This window comes from Lemur catta, chromosome 5 (assembly GCF_020740605.2).
Source record: "Lemur catta isolate mLemCat1 chromosome 5, mLemCat1.pri, whole genome shotgun sequence".
In the NCBI taxonomy this organism is placed as follows: domain Eukaryota; kingdom Metazoa; phylum Chordata; class Mammalia; order Primates; family Lemuridae; genus Lemur; species Lemur catta.
This window is the reverse complement of record NC_059132.1, coordinates 95,541,380-95,563,233: the sequence shown is the minus strand read 5'-3', so window position 1 is coordinate 95,563,233 and position 21,854 is coordinate 95,541,380. Positions and strand designations below refer to the sequence as shown.

General features: G+C 34.0%; 1 protein-coding gene across 1 annotated transcript in view; it reads left to right on the top strand.

Annotated features, from left to right (window-relative positions):
• The window catches only part of FAT4 (FAT atypical cadherin 4), a 151,781-nt gene that overhangs the window by 111,525 nt on the left and 18,402 nt on the right, over nt 1-21,854 (top strand). Inside the window, exons 8-11 of the mRNA XM_045552311.1 lie at nt 1,466-1,716; nt 3,240-7,589; nt 16,890-16,994; nt 21,084-21,391. Coding sequence (XP_045408267.1) covers nt 1,466-1,716; nt 3,240-7,589; nt 16,890-16,994; nt 21,084-21,391 — 5,014 coding nt within the window. The remainder of the gene's footprint in view (nt 1-1,465; nt 1,717-3,239; nt 7,590-16,889; nt 16,995-21,083; nt 21,392-21,854) is intronic.

Genomic DNA, 21,854 nt, shown 5'->3' with positions numbered 1-21,854 from the left:
CAATTCCCACAATAATATCACACAATGCTAAAATCCACTTTCCTACAGACTTTCTTGAAAAGGTAAGGTAATTTGATTATTTTGTGAGCCCTGAATTTCTAATTTTTAAGGCTTCATTTATAAAACTCTGATATTTTTATTTTGATAAAGGCAATAGATATTATCTACTGTATGAGAGCAATAATTATACTTTACACAGAGTCTCTTCTAGTCCAAGAAATATAGTCAGTGTTATTCTCATTCACTCCTGATTGTGGCATGTGCGTGTGCCAAAAAGTCTTAAAAATCCGAGCAATACCAAGTAATTTATCAATACTGAAATCATTTCTCAACCAAACCCCCTCTGTATTCTTTTTCTATTTTGCTGTCATTTTATGAGACCTCTATTGCTTGTAAATATAAGGTCCCCAATAGTTTATTATTTCACTAACATAGCATAAAAACTTTGAAATATTTGTTTTAAGCGGTGAGCATAATGGGAGGAGTGTATATGCTACTGGCTGCAATGTAGGGGATTATTTATTTTTCCCCTGCCATTTCTATTAGATACATGCTGTTGCTATGTTTATAGGGACAGGAACCAAACTACAGAAACATGCGGTTAACTCCAAGAAAGGTATCTCATTGCTATTATAAAGAAGAAACCCTTTAAAGATATCTACTTTTTTGCTACTCTCCAACTTTAAAAATTATGGACCACAGCCAATTTCTGAACCTCCAAGCTTAGTTCCTTGTTTCCTGGCTGATCTCTGGGACCCCAACTCAAACATAAAATCAGAAGTATACACAGACAGCTTTACTCTTCGGAAAGAAGAGAGAAGCTATTCTCAGTGGAAACTCCTGCCCGTTAACCAATCTGGCTAGCATCAAAATAGCCATGAAGACGTCATACCTCTCCTGACAGGAAAGCAACAAAGCCATATGAGGGATGACAAATGAGAGAATTACTAACTAGGATGGTCTCTGTATAAATAATCAGTTCTTCAGTTGTTCTGAGAGCCAATGTAAGTCAGATACAGAATTTTGTCTTGAAAGAAGAAAATCTTCAACTGATTATCTCTGGTTTACTATGGTATACAGCAGAAAAATAATTTTACTGAGGTTCATTTAAAAGATATTAATTTGTAATCCTGGCCACTAACCACAATATGAGAGCAAGGCCCTGATTTATGCTTTCAGGCTAACTTATTTCAAACACAACAGCCTTCTGGGTTTATTTGGGGGCCTTGCATGACTTGTGAAGACCTGTTTAATGTCATTGGACATCTCACAATAAAGATTGTCAATGTGGTATTCACATAAAATTTGAAATATTTATCTTCTAGCCATATTCATGCTTTTATTGTTGTGCGATCTCACTTGTAATGTTTGCTTATATTTCTGCCTCAGTTTTTATGTTATGGTAAATAGATGTTATAATATTAAAACTATTAAGAAATATGCCTATCTCTGATGTCTGCTTTAGTTATAGGATCATTGGAGGAAACTCTCAGTTCACCATCAACCCATCCACAGGACAAATCATCACCAGTGCATTGTTAGACAGAGAAACAAAAGATAACTATACTTTAGTAGTGGTCTGCAGTGACGCGGGGTCCCCGAAGCCTCTTTCTAGTTCCACCAGTGTGCTCGTCACTGTGACTGATGTCAATGACAATCCACCACGATTTCAGCATCACCCATACGTCACGCACGTGCCATCTCCTACTCTTCCAGGTAATCACCCTAACTATGAGGCTGCATGGGTATAAGCAAACTAGATCTCAGACATTTTCTATAAATATATTTGTGTCATTTTTACATATGTATTTCTAATCTAGCCTAATTTTGCAAATCCTCTAAAATTCAGATTGTTTTGCCTAATGAAATTGAAGGAACTTTGAACCTTTTCAGTGAGTTCTTTCTTCCCAGACCAATTATGTACAGGATTTTATAATTGCCACATCTTTCCTATTACTATTTCATAATATTACTTGCATATTGTAAATGACTGAAATAGATATCACTTTATAGTCAAGGATGGTGGTGCCCAGAGGTATAATTTGTGTGTAATTTCCCTAAGAATAGGGACATTGTCTCTATTTTTCATGCCATACACCAGTGCCAGAAACATTATCTGAGCGGCAATATGTATTTATATATATTTTTTGGTAGAAAATGAATATTTTACTTCAATTTTCATAGATATATTTTCAAAAATGTGAATAAATGAATATTCTTATTAATATTTATTTCTATTTCAGTTTTTTGGATAATTTTTTGTTAGTAAGTTTACAGAGCCATTTATGAACCATTTTCATGTGACAATATGTATTTTCATTCCTGTATCTTTTAAAAATTTTAGTTTGATATCATTTTCTTTTTTTGAAAGAATGGCACATACTCTATTAAGAACTGCACAAATCTTCATCCATTTGTAATTTTTAAAATGCATTCTTGAATAGGGAAATACACAAATATGGCACATTATTAATTTAATCTTCCTTGCATGAAAATATTATTAATTCAAGGGAAAAATTAAAAAAATAAAATAAATGAATCCAGCATTACTCCTCTCAGTGGTCTGCCTAATTGATACCAATTTAAAGTATCAAATCCATAAATGTATGTGCCAACTTTTTGTCAAACGGAAATGTCAATATCAAAGTCACAAATACCTGATGAAGATCTTTAGCTGAAATGATGTTGGCAGGCGTGAGTCTAATAACATCTAACGTGTGGTGATGCGGCATAGCATCTCCTACGCAAAATGAGGTATGCTTAAGCATCTTTTCCTCATTAGACTTATTATAATTAATTGGAATCACTGGACTTTTTTAAAATAAAAGACTTTTTACTTTGTTACAAAGTCTTCTGTAGGGGTGGAAGTGCGAGTTTGGGAATGGTTTCTGAATGAGTATATTGAAAACATGTTCTTATGGCAGCTTTTCTGCATATATTTACTACAATCTGTTCCATTGGCATTCATTCCAAGCACTAACTCTTGGAATCCAAACTGAGTCCATTCTTCAGTTCTTATTTCTTACTACTTTATAATTATTTTAATTGATCTATGTATATACTTCATTTGCATGTGACAATAGCTCACAGATAAAGGGATTTTGCATAGAACAGTGGATATAAGGAATCAACAGTAGTCATATCAGGCAGCAATATAGTGTTTTATGTGAATTAACCTACTACCAAATATTTTCTTTGGTGTTCCATTTGATTATAACTGCACACTCCCTCTTTTATAGGTTCCTTTGTCTTTGCGGTTACAGTCACAGATGCTGACATTGGGCCAAATTCTGAACTGCATTATTCTCTTTCGGGTAGACACTCGGAAAAATTTCACATTGACCCACTGAGGGGAGCTATTATGGCAGCTGGACCACTAAACGGAGCTTCAGAAGTGACATTTTCTGTACACGTAAAGGATGGTGGCTCATTTCCAAAGACAGATTCTACAACAGTGACTGTGAGATTTGTGAACAAGGCAGATTTCCCTAAAGTCAGAGCCAAAGAACAAACATTCATGTTTCCTGAAAACCAACCAGTAGGCTCTCTTGTCACCACCATTACAGGATCCTCCTTGAGAGGAGAACCTTTGTCCTATTACATTGCAAGTGGGAATCTTGGCAATACTTTCCAAATCGATCAATTGACAGGGCAGGTGTCTATTAGTCAACCTCTGGACTTTGAAAAGACACAAAAATATGTTGTGTGGATAGAGGCCAGAGACGGAGGTTTTCCTCCTTTCTCCTCTTATGAAAAACTTGATATAACAGTATTAGATGTCAATGATAATCCCCCTGTTTTTAAGGAAGATCCATTTGTATCAGAAATATTGGAAAACCTCTCTCCTCGAAAAATACTTACTGTTTTGGCAATGGACAAGGACAGTGGACCCAACGGACAGTTAGATTATGAAATTGTTAATGGCAACAAAGAAAATAGTTTCAGTATCAATCATGCTACTGGTGAAATTAGAAGCATTCGACCTTTAGACAGGGAAAAGGTATCTCATTATGTGCTCACCATAAAATCTGCAGACAAAGGTTCCCCTTCTCAAAGTACCTCAGTAAAAGTCATCATTAATATTTTAGATGAAAATGATAACGCCCCTAGGTTTTCTCAGATATTTAGTGCCCATGTTCCTGAGAATTCCCCCTTAGGATACACAGTTACACGTGTCACAACTTCTGATGAAGACATTGGTATTAATGCAATTAGTAGATATTCTATAATGGACACAAGTCTTCCATTTACAATTAATCCCAGCACAGGGGATATTGTCATTAGCAGACCTTTAAATAGGGAAGATACAGAACGTTACAGAATCCGAGTCTCTGCACATGATTCTGGTTGGACTGTAAGTACAGATGTCACAATATTTGTGACAGATGTGAATGACAATGCTCCAAGATTTAGCAGACCCTCCTATTATTTAGATTGCCCTGAACTCACTGAGATTGGCTCCAAAGTGACTCAGGTATCTGCAACAGATCCCGATGAGGGATCAAATGGACAAGTGTTTTATTTTATAAAATCTCAGTCAGAGTATTTCAGGATTAATGCCACCAGTGGAGAGATTTTTAATAAACAGATCTTAAAATACCAAAATGTCAGTGGCTTCAGTAATGTGAACATCAACAGGCATAGTTTTATAGTGACATCTTCAGATCGAGGTAATCCTTCCTTACTTAGTGAGACAACAGTTACCATCAACATAGTGGACAGTAATGACAATGCCCCTCAGTTTCTTAAAATTAAATATTTTACTCCGGTCACCAAAAATGTTAAAGTCGGTACAAAGTTAATCAAAGTTACTGCAGTAGATGACAAAGACTTTGGACTGAATTCTGAAGTGGAGTATTTCATTTCTAATGAAAATCATTTAGGAAAATTTAAGTTGGACAATGATACAGGGTGGATTTCAGTGGCATCTTCCCTGATTTCTGACTTAAATCAAAACTTTCTGATCACAGTCACTGCAAGGGATAAAGGAAACCCCCCACTTTCTTCTGAAGCAACTGTTCAGATCACTGTCACTGAGGAAAACTACCACACACCTGAATTCTCTCAAAGCCACATGAGTGCAACTATCCCTGAGAGCCACAGTGTAGGCGCCATTGTCAGAACTGTTTCTGCCAGAGATAGAGACGCAGCTATGAATGGCTTGATCAGGTACAGCATCTCTTCAGGAAATGAAGAAGGCATTTTTGCAATCAATTCCTCCACAGGTATATTAACACTAGCCAAAGCTCTCGATTATGAGCTATGCCAGAAACATGAAATGACGATCAGTGCTGTAGATGGAGGATGGGTTGCAAGAACCGGTTACTGCAGTGTGACTGTAAATGTGATTGATGTGAATGACAATTCTCCGGTATTCCCCTCTGATGAATATTTCCCTACTGTTTTGGAAAATGCCCCAAGTGGAACAACAGTTATCCACCTAAATGCAACAGATGCTGACTCTGGGACAAATGCTGTGATTGCATATACTGTACAGTCATCTGACAGTGACCTCTTTGTCATTGACCCTAACACAGGAGTCATAACCACTCAAGGCTTCTTGGATTTTGAAACCAAGCAGAGCTACCATCTTACTGTGAAAGCCTTCAATGTCCCCGATGAAGAAAGGTGTAGCTTCGCCACTGTTAATATACAGTTAAAAGGAACAAATGAATATGTGCCTCGTTTTGTTTCCAAACTTTACTATTTTGAAATCTCAGAAGCAGCTCCTAAAGGTACTATTGTTGGAGAAGTGTTTGCCAGTGACCGCGATTTGGGCATTGATGGGGAGGTACACTATTTGATTTTTGGTAATAGTCGAACGAAGGGTTTCCAGATCAACAAGAAGACAGGACAAATTTATGTTTCTGGAATTCTTGATAGAGAAAAAGAAGAAAGGGTGTCTTTGAAGGTATTGGCCAAGAATTTTGGCAGCATTAGGGGTGCAGACATAGATGAGGTCACTGTAAATGTCACTGTGCTTGATGCCAACGACCCACCCATTTTTAGTCTAAACATCTACAGCGTTCAGATCAGCGAAGGGGTCCCAATAGGAACTCATGTGACCTTTGTCAGTGCCTTTGACTCAGACTCTATCCCCAGCTGGAGCAGGTTTTCTTACTTCATTGGATCAGGGAATGAAAATGGTGCCTTTTCTATTAATCCACAGACAGGACAGATCACTGTTACAGCAGAATTAGATCGAGAAACTCTACCCATCTATAATCTCTCGGTTTTGGCTGTTGATTCAGGGACCCCCTCAGCTACAGGAAGCGCCACTTTATTGGTCACCCTGGAAGATATAAATGATAATGGGCCTATGCTGACCGTCAGTGAAGGAGAAGTTATGGAAAACAAACGCCCAGGAACTCTGGTGATGTCCCTCCAGTCCACTGATCCTGATCTCCCTCCAAATCAAGGTCCCTTTACCTACTACTTGCTGAGCACGGGCCCTGCCACCAATTATTTTAGTCTGAACACTGCTGGAGTTCTGAGCACAACTAGAGAGATCGACAGAGAGCAGATTGCAGACTTCTACCTGTCTGTGGTTACTAGGGACTCTGGTGTTCCTCAAATGTCTTCCACAGGAACCGTGCATATCACAGTTATAGACCAAAATGACAATCCTTCACAGTCTCGGACGGTGGAGATATTTGTAAATTATTATGGCAACTTGTTTCCCGGTGGGATTTTAGGCTCTGTGAAGCCACAGGATCCGGACGTATTAGACAGCTTCCACTGCTCCCTAACTTCGGGAGTTACAAGCCTCTTCAGTATTCCGGCGGGTACTTGTGATCTGAGTTCCCAGCCGAGGTCCGCAGATGGCACATTCGATCTGACCGTCCTTAGCAATGATGGAGTTCACAGCACAGTCACGAGCAACATCCGAGTGTTCTTTGCTGGATTTTCCAATGCTACAGTGGACAACAGCATCTTACTACGTCTTGGTGTACCAACGGTAAAGGACTTCCTGACTAACCACTACCTTCATTTTTTACGCATTGCCAGTTCACAGCTGACAGGCCTCGGGACCGCTGTGCAACTGTATGGCGCATATGAAGAAAACAACAGAACGTTTCTTTTGGCAGCTGTGAAGCGAAATAATAATCAGTATGTGAACCCCAGTGGTGTAGCCACCTTCTTTGAAAGCATCAAAGAGATCCTTCTCCGGCAGAGTGGAGTAAGGGTGGAATCTGTGGACCACGACTCATGCGTTCATGGCCCATGTCAGAACGGAGGGAGCTGCATAAGAAGACTGGCTGTGAGCTCCGTGTTAAAGAGCCGCGAGAGTCTTCCAGTCATCATTGTAGCAAATGAACCTCTGCAGCCTTTCTTATGCAGGTGTCTGCCGGGATACGCCGGTAGCTGGTGTGAAATAGATATAGATGAATGCCTTCCGTCCCCTTGCCACAATGGGGGCACCTGTCACAATTTAGTGGGAGGATTTTCATGCAGCTGCCCAGATGGCTTCACGGGTAGAGCCTGTGAGAGAGATATCAATGAGTGCTTGCCTAGTCCTTGCAAGAACGGTGCCGTCTGCCAGAATTTTCCAGGAAGCTTCAACTGTGTTTGCAAATCTGGATACACAGGTATGACAGTGTTTTGCTTTTCTCACTGACTTTAGCCATGTCAAGTATCATAGAAAGGAATGAATTTTGTCATCTATAAATGATTTTCCACAAAAACAGGCATAATCATAACAAATGTTTTTAAGGATTTATACTTCTCGCAAGAGAACCTCCGAGGTAGGGACATTTTCCAGTTGTTACAGACAAGGAAGTAGAAGTAGAGAGAGGTTAACAAGTTTTCCAAGGTGATTCAGTTACTTTGTTGTAGTGTCAGTATTCAAGTCTACACAGTTAATTTCAGAGGTTGAGCTCTTAAGTCAATCTGCTCAGTGTCTTTAAGAAGAGCTGAAAGAGAATAATACCTTCCTAAAAGAGTGTTCTAAAGTTTAAAGGACATGGTATATATAAAGCATAAGACCTGGGCCATTTTGCATGCCAAATAATAGTTAACAATTATTGTTGATTCTTTTATCATCGGCATTTTCATGATCTTTTAAAATCATAATCATCATTATTATTGAAATGTGATCCACATTGTGAGGAGAATGCAGCAAGAATCATGTTTTAAGACTGAGATTAAAATGATATGTTATTTCTAGTAGTTGGGTAGAAAGAATAATTGGCGGATTTCTCAAGAAAGCCAGAACAAAACTGAGCCACAATTCACCTTGACATTTTAGAAGCAGCATTAAATATATAGCAGAAAATCTGTTCAACTAGTCTTTAGCATCCTAATAGGAAGTGATATCTGTACATACAAATATCTCTGTTTCTATTTCTAATCTCTATATCTATCTAGATATCTATCATTGTAACTATCTATCATAATTATCCATGTATCTATCATCTATTAGCTGATCAGTGGTTGATGTTCCTTTGAATGTGAATAAATGTTATGCTGTTGATAAGTTTGAGGACAGCAAAATTCTACCTTATAATTTGAACACTATACATTTTTAGAACATACATATTACCTTGGGTTGCTCTGTAGTGCTTATAAGCACAAGTTAACGTACTAGTACTATAGGTAGAATCAGGATAGATTGTTTTAGATTTTTATAGATGTATTGCAAAATAATACTTTAAAGGAAATTTTTAAGCAAATACATTTGGGTACCATATTTTTGAGATGGTCCACCCTGTGTATACTTCTGGTTTTATATTTGGAGAATTAAACTTCTTAATAGTAATATAAAGCAAGTTTGAAAAAGTTGAATCAGAACATACAAGCTTTGCCTTCTAACAAAATAATGTCCTTGAAATATAAATGAAGAAAAGGGACAAAAGGCATGTATAATGGAAAGAAAAATAGCTTTGGTAGAATATGACTTATTATAGCTTTTGAAAAGTCACCTAACCTTGCTGACCTTCAATTTCCCCATCTGGAAAATGGGAACAATTGTTATTACTTATGTTTTAGGGTTGTTATAATGAGTAAATATGTTTGTAAAATACCTAGCACAGTGCCCAGCATTCTATAAGTGGTCATGCCAATTGGTAATATTAGTAATAGTATTGGTATAGTGGTAATAATAGAGGTGCCCCACAAAATTTTTAAAAAGACAGGAAGCCTCAGTAGCAGAATATAACCGTGAGTCTTACCAGAGTTGTGTCTTAGGATCATGAGCAATAGGGCTATATACATGCTGAGTTCAGGATTTCTAGAAAATTTTCCTCACTCTTTCCTACCCACCCAAAAAAATTACTCCCTCAGCTGAGAACTCAACAATAAAGATTTTTTTCCCTTGTTCTATTATAGTAGAATTCACTTATTCACACAGGTTTAAATTGAGTTTACATTAAGTCCTAGGATGAAGAAAGTGCAAAAGCATTTGGTCTTGATAGGGAATAGGAAAAGTGCCACTGGTGTGGGCAAAGGTACCATAAGCAGATTTCACCATCAAATATCATTCAAGTCTTTTTCATTGGTAGAATATAAAGCTGAACTCTGCTAGAAGGGAGACTGGAAAAGGAAGTTTTCCGACTTCCAGCCCCTGCAACAGAAAGATAGGAATGATGCTGAATGTCAACAGATAATATCTGGCATAAAAAGCTATTATTATTTTGCCTATTTTACATTGTAGGAAATTGAACCTACACTCTAGTGACTCTAGGGCCAGAGCTGCCAAAGTCTATAACACAGCCTCTTTCTGTAAGGAAGGTTACTTGAAGTTACATATTAACATTACATTCTTCCCCTCGGAGTTCACTGCAGTCCCCATTTGCACATATGGACATAATCCAACCGATCAGGACTGATGTAAACAAACATAAACTTGAGTCACTAATATGACTTACAGTTTTTGAAATCATGCAATTCATTATTTCAGATTCTATATGACCAAATCAGCCAGTAAAACTAGCAGATTAAAGTCTGATAGTTTTATTTCTTTTGTTTCATTTTGCAGGAAATAACATAACAAAAAACATGGTCACAAATGTTAATCCATACTTTAAGTTAAGAATATATTGTATGGTTAATGTTCTTTGTAAAGTTAATTTCTAAAGGATCTTGTTGAGTTAATCGTTTTAGCTAATCTCTGCCAGGTAAGGAAGACAACACTGATACACTAAAACATCTTAAAAATCTAGTCAGAGCTAAGAATCCAGAGGAAAAAATTCATACTTACATATATATATAGTACATATTTATATATGCACACTTATATATACACATGTGTTCATACTTACACATATGTGTGCCTCATAAAATGAATTTTTAAAAAATTACTCATACTGGCTTAATTTTACTATGTTAACATTAATTGAATACTAGTGCCTTAGTAAAGCCTTGCTTCAAGGACTATATATATTCACATATTTTTGGACCATCAGAAATATTTCAAATCACCTATGTTTTTCATACTCTATTTGCTTTTGTGAACTTTCCCCTGCATTTTATCAGTGGTTTTTGAAGTCTAATGAATCGCAAATTGGAGCTGCGAGATTTTCTGAGCTTTCTGCTTAAAATGATCCTCAGCCACTGACCCCCCATCTCACTCTCTCTCTCTTTCACAAACACCACTGCATAGTTTATGTGTGTATTAGTCAATCTGCATAGCTATAAGGAAAATATCTGAGAGTGGGTAATTTATAGAGGAAAGTGGTTTATTTGGTTCACAGTTCTACAGGATGTACAAGAAGTGTGGCGCCAGCATCTGCTTCTGGTGGAGGCCTTGGGGGATTTCTAATCAAGGCAGAGGGTGAAGGGGGAGCAGGCGTGTCACGTGGTGAAAATGGGAGCAACAGAGGGAGGAGGAGGTGCCAGGCTCTTTTAAACAACCAGCTCTCACATGAACTAATAATGCGAGAACCCACTCATTATTTCAGAGAGGGCAGCAAGTCATTCATGAGGGATCCATCGCTATGACCCAAATACCTCCCACCAGGTCCCGCATTCTGCACTGGGGACCAGATTGCAACATGCGATTTGGAGGGGCCAAAAACATCCAAACTGTATCAGTGTGGAGTTAGAAATTGTGCTAAAGATAAGAAGAGTGAGGGGCTTATGAATTGATATGAACTGAGAGACGTTATCCTCAGAATCCCGCAGAGAGTGATTATGTCTTAGCCGAACAGAGATTTTGTGTAGAGAACATCCCATAAGGATGCAAGTGTGAAAATGAAAATTACAGAAAACAATATGAAGGGATGTAGTTATTATCATATTGCCACCAATTTATTCCTGAAATATTTTTAAGGTTTATTTTTAAATTTGTAACCATGCATATAAAATAAATATGAAATAACTGTATTTCTGAATGAATGAATGATTTGAGGGGTGAATTTGCTTGTGTAACTTGCATTTCTGATGTCTTTTTCTTAGTTACTGGAAAAAGAACCAAAAGGAAATACAAAAAAATAGATTGTAACATATTCAGTTACAATCACTTTATGTTTCTTTGCTAAGGAAATTTTCCTATAATTTAATTTTTATACCACTAAATGGAACTTTGATTAGCTGTAGTATGGAATACTAGAAAAGTGAATAAAGTTTTTCGTAACATATGCCATGCGAAAAATTAATTTCTAAATTTTCACAAAATTTAATGATACAAAAAATTACATCAGTTGTCAATATATCTCAGTAAATCAAAAAAACATATATTTCACATTATTCATGCCTCAGAATTCCAGAGGATCCTGGAGGAAAGCGTTAGCCTAATAGCTACAAATCTGCTATTTCTTCTCCTATACAAATGAAAATGTGTTGCATTTAATAGAACAATAATTAGCAAACACAATTACAGCCAGTAACCACCTCGGCATTTGTCTTCCTGCTCCCAATTTTTCACTGCTTGCAGCACATCCGTGGCATTAAGTCCTCTGTTGTAATGAATGGTATTGTAAAATGCAGCATGTAGACAGAGCTTGTTTCTAAACCTGGATCTCTTATAACATGTTTAGTTCATAGTCCCTTTAACCTTTTCCATTCACTTTCACACATCTGGATGCATTTTAGGTGTAGTATTTGGAATAATGCCAGGGGTTTATTACCATATGGAGAAGTTTTACTGTGTTCTCAACCAAGTCCTGATATTTCAGGCAGGATGAGATTTGTCCATTCATCACTTTTATGTCATTTGACAGTATAATCAGTAATATTTTTAGAGATATAAAAAGTTATATATAGTCTGTGCATAGTAATTTTACTGAGAAATTTGCCAAATATTTGCTTTTGTAAAGGTGGAAGGAGTAACTAAGAGGCATTCTTTTAAAATCACTACAGTCATATATTAATCTTGATCGTGGGACCAGAAAACCATAGAATATTAAAGAAATTTAGTGAATAGATAAGAAATGAAATTTTCTTTGAGATATAGAAGAGTGGCTGATGTAAGAGAGGATAAAGGATGCAAGTCTTGTTTTCATTTTATGTCCAAGAATGAAATTAGGCAGTTTACCTTAGGTAATACATTAACTTTTTAAGGCATTAATGCCTTATGGTTGTACTAACTTAAATGCTTCTTATTTTTACAGAAAATAAGCATGTGTTTGTAAGCTTATCATGAATATTATGTATGTAACCATACATAATCATTTGTAGCCTCATTGAAATTATGTTTGTATTTGTGCTTGTTATCAAATACAAAGGTAAAAATATAAAAATAAAAAAGGTATTTTTTTTTTTTTTTACTTTTCTTACTGGCAACCCTTGTCAAAACATGGTATTTTTTCTTTTGTTTTGATGTAAAAAACCCATAATACTATTAAGCAGGATATTTAGATGCACCATCTTCCTACCTAGTGCCTTTAATAATAACAGGAAACAATTGCATGGTGCACAAAAAACAGCTGCTGTTTATAAACATAAGTACATAAATATTCAGAATGAATAGCAAACATATTTTAGAATTATATTTATTAATAACATAACCAATTTAGATATAATGTGGACTTTGATAGTTGCACATCCTTCCCCCCTCTGTGTATAAATATAAGAGATACAAAAATAATACTTGTACTAGTCTAATGCATATGTATCTGTGATCTAAGATATTAAATTGAAGGCTACATGAATTATAGGATATGAAAAGTTAGCATATCCTCATGGGGTGGTCTAGTTTAACAGCTGAGAATAAATTCAGCTCTGCTCTACATAGCTCAGCATTAAAATGTGCTATTGGACAAGTAAAACTTGAAGATATGTCCTTGTTGAAAAGACCATAGGTGATCACAATAGATTCCGTTTATGTTTAACACATCATCACATCTTCTGTCCCTGAAGATAAAGATACAGGCTCAATTTCTCCTGGAAGTTTAAAGCATAATGTTGGAAAGTCTTTGGATACCCTGGCCTCCTATTATGCATTTATTTTCATCTTCAGCAATTGCTATTCCTCATGTGCTAAGAATTTACACTTCTTGAGGCACATCTTCTTCTCTCTCTGATAAATAGTGTATGTCAACACAATTAATTGATGGATGTCAAAGCAATGAGATCAGTTTATTCTTTTAAACATCTGCTATGACAGCAAACATATCTTGTTAGAAAAAGACCTCTTGCATTCAAGAGGCTTGGATGCCTAAATTTGTGCAAGTCCTATCAGTCTCCTTGCAAGCCTGAAGGCAATGACACTATTGTTAATTGACTTGCCGCATTAATTAAGTTAATGATCCAAGATTTTGTTTCACAGTGCTTCAACACATCATTTTACCAGGAGCATGTTCGAGTAATTCAAACTACTGCATTCTCTGATAATCATTATGCCATTAATGCTACAATTTAAGTAGATAGACTTGCAAAGAACAATGCAGAATTTGTTGTTGATTTCTAAATGAGTAATAGAGCATAACCTTTCCAAATCTGAGAAATATGCATTTAGAGCCTTTCTTTTGATTCTAAGTAAAGTTATGACACCCTTTGTTCATACAAAAGAAACAGGTATCTTAAATAATAATTTAAATTAAAACATTAAGTTTTCAAACTGTCTTTTAATCTAAAGATCTAGTATGACAACCTCTTTGAGATCATGAATTGTAAAAATGTTTACTCATTACATACAGAACTCAAACTAAGTTTTTGAATGGTAAACATTTACATACCTTATCACCAACAAGTTAAGTCTATTTTTTTCCCAAATTCAACAACACATTTCTTTATTTAACCCCAAGCAAGCAAAGCTATCTTATACATTTTGATAATTATCTACTAAGATAAAATAAGAAAATAAAATCTATTTTAAATTATAATATTAAATGAAATCTTGAATTTGTTTTTTTTTACCAATTTCCACTTAGAATATTATATACTCAAAGAATCAGATTCTATTGAGAATTAAAGTTTTAAAGGAAATTCATACTCAAAGCTAATATTTTCTTAGTCTGTAACCTCTTCTACTACTTCTGTAGTCACTGTATGTTTTAATACATGAATAAATCTTTATTTTAGGATGTCTTTCCACCCCTCACTTTGGACTAACTGCAATAGCCTATAGTTTATATTTGAATTAAACTCAGATGTCTGTGTTATATCATTTTGTAATGGGTAAATAAGATAACTGATTTATGTAAATTATACACAAAAAGAACAATACCTACATTTCCATCATTGTTGTTTAAACCAAGATTTATAAAAGTAGTATTTCCAGGCAAAGTTCAAAAAGATATAGTTGAGATTTCTGGGAACAATTACTTGAGCTTTTATACCTGTACCTTCTTCGTCGAGAGTACTTATGTCCAAGTATTTGAGAAAGTGTACATGAGAGTACCTCTCCAAGTTTGTTATCCTTGGTTCCCCATTTCCAGTCTTGGCAATCTTATAATATACTAACAGGTTTTCAGGATATAAAGGCTATGTTGACCACACTATAAAATATACGAATCTATGTATTTAATACATGTTACTTCTAACACAAGTCTAAACTAAATTTTCAGAAAAAGAAAGCAAAAAAACAAAAGCCACACTTAATCCAGTAGCACATGTGAAAATTACATATGCTTTTATAGTGAAAAAAATTGAAGGGGTGGGATGTAACTTTCCTGATGGCAAATAATCAAAAGTATAACTAGCAGGTCTTACGTACTCTCTGCCGGGCCTTACTATGTTGTATCAAAAAAAAAAAAAAACAAAATCCATGTCTCTAAAATGGCCTGTCAGATACCCAGCTGGAAAACCAAATAGGAAGGAGTTCTGTGAAACAGCAACTCTCTGGTTTGAAATCCAGCACAAACTTGCAGGAGTAAAGTTTTCCTACCTGTTTCTCAAATGTAACAACACGCTGCTACAATACTTAAAACCTGATTTCTGTGCCCCAGGATTAGTAACTTGTTTATGTCCATGTTCTCCCCTCCGAATAGAAAAGTATTCTGAAATTCTGTTAGCTCAGTGTCTTGCCTTGTAAGCAGGTTCCCAAGATTATTTATAAAGGAAAAAATGTGCTTATGATCCTGTGATGTACAGAAATGGGCTCAGTTAGCAGTGTCATGAGATCTGACTCACACTTATAATTTCAGACCAGAACAATCATGGCTCCATAATTAAACCACAAAAACAAAACTAAGTTAAACAAAACTTTGGCAATGTTTTAAGCATAGTTATTATGCTGAAATGGATTATCTATGCTCAACATTAGGTCTAATTGTGCATGTAAAATGTATATGCTTTCATGAGATATTTGCATTAGGACAATCATGTTGGGAAGTAGAAAATACCTTTACAGAAACAAACTCTATGGTAATTAAAGCCCTACTGTCAATGAATGAATATGAAATAAGAACTCTAAAACATCTCACTATTTTATGGAATTTATGAAATATGTCTTATGGAAAAACTAGATTGTTCTAATGTATATTTTAAATTATTACAATAATTTAAAGTTATAGAACAGTGGCATTAGAACATATTTAAGTTTATGTAAAAATAAATAAACAACAATAAGAACAAGTGGGATTTATACCCTAAGTTTTGTCTACCGTGTGATCAACTATTTAATCAAAGCTTTGTTAAAGCTGGATATGGAAGCAGATGACCTCAATTGGTCTGTGTCATAGTCTTAAAATTTTTCAGGCAAGATATTAGCTTCCAAGGGCCTTTTCTCCTTCACCTGTGAAATATAAATATTTTCTTTGTATGGATTAATTCCCCTTACTAAGATGCAAACATCATGTAAGACCCTTGTTTGCTTTCTTCACACTATATTCCCGTCTACTATCAAGCCTGGCCCATGATAATCAATACTGGTTGATTCAACTTAACAGATGATGTATGAAAAAAGTCTTTTTCAACTGAAAAATATGCTCTTTAGGTAATATATTTTCAAAAAAAAAGGACATCTTCATAAACATTTGAAAATGTTTGATGTGTTTTATCATTTCTTATTTTGCTTTACAACAGGTATGTATAAGTTAAGGGATATTTCTTGAGAGTAGAAGGATTATAGTCTGACAAATAAGTTAAATAAGATGAATTCTTACCTTTGAACAATCTGAATCAAGAAAATCCCTACAGTGAAAAGAATGCTATAAAGGTTTGAAAACTCTCCATCTGTGAAACATAAAAGATGAAGGGACATTGACAAACGAAATAAAGTCAGTGAAAGCATTGAAATATTTTCACCATGTCATTTTCCTGAAAACAGTATTTTCATCCAAAATGATTAAGTAAATTATTTGCTAAAGAGTGTAGTATGTATCTTCACAATAGAACAACTAAATAATATTTTGAACTCTGAAATATCATTTCCATTTCCTCATGTCAAGTAAAATGTTTTTATAATTCTTTTCTCTAAGATATGCCTTGGGATAAATTTTTGCATATGGTAATGCTGTAATAATGTTAATATATTTATAAGATTTTTAAACAAATTTGATACATTTTAGGGAAATTGTGTGAATCCTCAGTAAATTACTGTGAATGCAACCCCTGCTTTAATGGTGGTTCCTGCCAGAGTGGTGTGGATTCATATTATTGTCATTGTCCATTTGGTGAGTATAACTTATTTGTTGATATAAAATATCAGTCTATTTTGTCACACAGTTTAGCAATTTTGTTTTATTATGGCCACGAGTGATTAAGAAAATATTGTTTTACACAAGAAGTTTTCTAAAATAAAATCTTAAATCTTTAAAATTTTTGAAGTTAATTATGGAAATTCCTTTTACTAAATAGCATTGATAATTACTGGAAAAATAATCAACTTAAGATAATTGAATCAATGTTGTCTCCCTAAGACATTTCACCTCCAATATTTATGGATGCCTTATTTTGAGCCTAGAACTTATCAAATAAAAAATCCTTTATGCACTATTTGACATCACTTTCTATTTAAAATCTTTAAAAATAGTCAAAGTGGGTTTTTTTATTTTGCTTTTGCTTTTTACTTTGTTCTTTACATTAATCCAACCACTGCTATTAGAAGAATTTAATAACTCAAACTTGTAGTTTTCATAGGTTTTTTTGTAGATAATAATACATGACTCATAAAAATTCAGACTAATGTGTTATTTTGAGGAAGAAAGTTGTTAAAGAGAACTTTGTTTTTGCACATACATGTTTATTCATCTTAGTGGAAGGAACTAAAGGATTTCTTCCAGATCTTACTCAAATGTTACCCGTTACTGGGCCAGCCAAGGACTATGAGAGCAGTTTAGGAGGAACCTTTTATATTAACTTGTTTTGTGTCATAAGTTTGTGATCATTCCCTTTCTTTAAAGGTTGCTTAATCCCAAAACAGAATTTATCTCCAAATGACCCTGTCCTTTTCCTTAAGCAAGAAAGAAGATTTTTCTGAACTTTCCTTGAATGTATTACTATGATATATACACCTGAAAAGTGAAGTTCCATTTATAGTACAGAATAGAATTTGAAATACGAACTTTCTAGGAACCAGTAACATATACTGTGTTATTCATTTTCAACAAATTCTATGACTCTATTTTTTATTAAGCATAACATCAATAGAATGATATAGATAAACAGAATATAAAAATATCTCATTTTGATCCACATATTTCACCAATGGGTTTGAGACCCAGAAATTGAATGATTTGTCCAAAGTCCAGAAATGAAATTCAAACAAAACTACCCCAGGATGATATAGTGACTAGAACACAAATTTTATTTTCAGTCCAGTATGACATCCATGGCACCCTTCCTTTATAAAATGACCTTGAGATTCTCACCAGGAATGCCCAGGAAGTAATTAAGGAAGATATAAGGTCAAAATAACCACAACTTTAGATGTCCTAACATTTTTCCTTTCTTTCCGTGGTCTCTTATAATTTTAAATGGTGCTGCTTTCTACAGATAACTGCAGTCAGGTTTTATGGTTTTACTTGTGTGTTGGAATACAAGATAAGGGGATTGGAGTGGAAAGTGGAAAATGATTTTCAAACGACTGAACAGAGTTGTTTATATTTTTAGAGACTCCTTTACATTCCAGGTGCAAACATGAGGATTTAAGAAAATCAATAGCAAATAGTGACAAGTTGTTGCAGTGGTATAGCTGATAAAACAGTTGGTGATTATTAGGTGAAGTGATTTGGGGTCCAAATGTACCTTCCTCTCACCCTACCAGACATCTCCAAGGAAAGGGTAATATCAGAACATAAAATAGACACAGATCACAGGTAATTGGCAGGGTAGACTTCTCCCGTATTCCTTCCAGTGATAAAGACAAAAAACATTTAAACTTAGATATTGTTAGTTAACAGCATAAACACTTACAAAATAAAACAAAACAAAAACCCTGACACACCAATACATAATTTGAGACTACAAAGATAGAATTAAAAGGAAAAAGGATTTTTCTTCTCATATTGAATGAGAAGAAGTATACAAATAATAATGGCAGATGGAATGCCTCAAGCAAACAGCCAGAGATAGTTACACATGTATCCCACAGAACAACACTGAAACTATCATTCTGAAGATAAGAAAATTTTTTTGCGTTATTTATCTTCTCATTAGTAAAAGACTGGCTATTTGGATTTTTAAAAATTTTTTAGATGCTTATTTTTTGGGGATTTGTTTTAGGAAAAACAAAGTGCTTTCTAACTTTACAAAGACAGCCTGTATAATTATAACTTCTTAGAATTGCTTTGGTATTATATATGTAATATATATACACAGTATATATATGTATGTATGCATAATATCCTATATATTAAAACTATAGAGTGTGTATATATGTGTGTATTATATGTAATTACTAAAATATTATATATTTCTCCATTAAGTAATTTAGATTTCATTTAATATAATATGTATACACATTATCCCATATTAGAGTAATTTTTATGAGTTCTCTTGACCTTTAGATTTATTTCATGGCATTCTATCTGAAAGGCAGATTTAAAATACTCATTACATTCTATTATTATATTTCAAAGACAAGAAGCTACCTTTCTGTAGAAACAGTAACAAAACCCTTTAAGAAGAAAATAAAATCCACAACAAAATTTTCATGTTTGAAAATACAGAATCAGTTTGAATAGAAATGTGAAACATCTTTCCAGTATCTCTATATTTTCTACATATATTTATGTTCAAATTTTAAGTACACCTTTACAGATTAATTTAAATTTAATCGGGAGAGACAAGAATGGGACATAGTATAAGTTTTTGTCTATAATCTTTCTATTTCATTTGTATGCTTTATCTTTGCTTTTTCTTTAACTTCATTTACTCTTGCTGCATATATAATGTATATATAATATAATATATATTTAATGTAAGTAAATATAATTCACTATACATATATATTAATTATATGCCATATAAATATTATATGATAGATATAATGAATGTATTATGTATTATATGAAAATACATGTATACCATGTATAATATATATAATATATAATATATATCATTTCTATAATTGCTTGCCTTTCCTTCAACTTCAGTTAAAGATTTAAAATAATAAATTATACATATTTTCTACTCATTTATAATCAATATTATCTCAGTCTGGACAGAAAAGGAAAAGATAAATGACACAGTTTTTATATCAGCTTCTAGGCCATTTTAATTTAAAGAATGTTTGGATATAAAATGTGATATAGTCAAAACAACTAAACAGTCAGTAGATCTGGTCTCAAATTTTGGTTGTTTCCCATGGTTCTGTGACCTTGGGCAAATTTTAAATACTTTGTAAAATAATGGCATTGGTTCCTTCCAGCTGAACAATTCTCTGATTCTAAATGTAATGCAAAATAAATATATAAGTCAATGTAATGCATTTACTAGAGCTATAAAGCCAAAATTAAGAAATAAAACCTTTGCAAGTTAATGAGAATCATGATGTATTGGCATAGGTTAATTTTCCAATCATTTGCCACAGTCTACTAATATTTGTGGGAAAAGAATTTTGGCATAGCATTGTAACATCAATAAAACTTTTCAAGTTTGAAAAAGAACCAGCACAAACAAATGGGAATTCTGAATTTCAGAAAAACAAAAAGCTATTTTAATGTAGTCTTCTTTGACTCATACCCAAAGAGGGTATAAAACAAGAAAGAGATAAAGACTTAAGACAGTTATTTCGTTCCCTATAAGCCATGATTCCCCTTCTCTAATATTATGACCCTTGAAAATATCATGAATATAAACAATTGATTTTTTTAAAAGTCAAAACAAATGAGTTTGCCATCCTAAATTGAATTTAGATTGTTTTTAAGAATTACATATTATGAAGGAAGTATCTTGGTTGAAAATTACAGCATAGTAAAATCTTAAGAAGATTGACAAAATAATTTTGAGAGTTTTCCAGGAAAGAAATCTAATTAGGTATACTCCATTCCACTAAGTCCCTAAGTTTTAGAAGTGGGTCATATTTGGATACATTCCCTAATTGGCCAATGAAAAATAATTACAGTAGTTTATCATGTCTTTTATAAAGTTCATCAATTTGTTCTGATTCAATTTTAGTTTAGATGATATTCTTTGGAAAGTAATAAGAAAGTTGTTAAAAAGCATGATTCATTTTGTAACTTAAAATATTTTAATCAAAATGATATAATGAAACTTCACTGGAATTTTATGTGTCAATTTGCCAATTTTCCCACCTACAGGTGTCTTTGGAAAACACTGCGAGTTGAACAGTTATGGATTTGAGGAGTTATCATACATGGAATTTCCAAGTTTGGACCCCAATAACAACTATATTTATGTCAAATTTGCAACAATCAAAAGTCATGCTTTATTGCTTTACAACTATGACAACCAGACAGGGGACCGGGCTGAGTTTTTGGCCCTTGAAATTGCCGAAGAAAGACTAAGATTTTCTTATAATTTAGGCAGTGGTACCTATAAACTCACTACCATGAAGAAAGTATCAGATGGACATTTTCACACTGTGATTGCCCGGAGAGCAGGAATGGTAAGATGGTTCATCCTACATTAACTTTGTCCTGTTGTTGTATATCCAGTTAATCAGGCCTTCAAGTAAAGCATGAATCGACGTGCAGAGTTAAATTATGTTTATTCATCATTTGACCAAATTAGTTATGGACTACAACAGTATTAGAAGTGCTATTTTTCTTTTGCTCATGATGACTATGCTGCTATCTCAAAAACATTAAAAGGGAGAAAGTAAATAGCCTAGTGCATAAAAATTTTATTGATATTTCCTGTGTATTTTTAAGGACATGTCAGGACTATGCTTAAAATAGCTACTTTTCTTTCATAAGAATTTCTACCATAACAGAAGAAACAATTTAGGAACAAGGGGAGAATATTTTTTTACGAATACATTACTCACCAAAGATGATATTTAATACTTACTTCAATGTAGTACTAGTCTTATTAATCTTTATTACACTAGCACCTCAATATACTGTAAT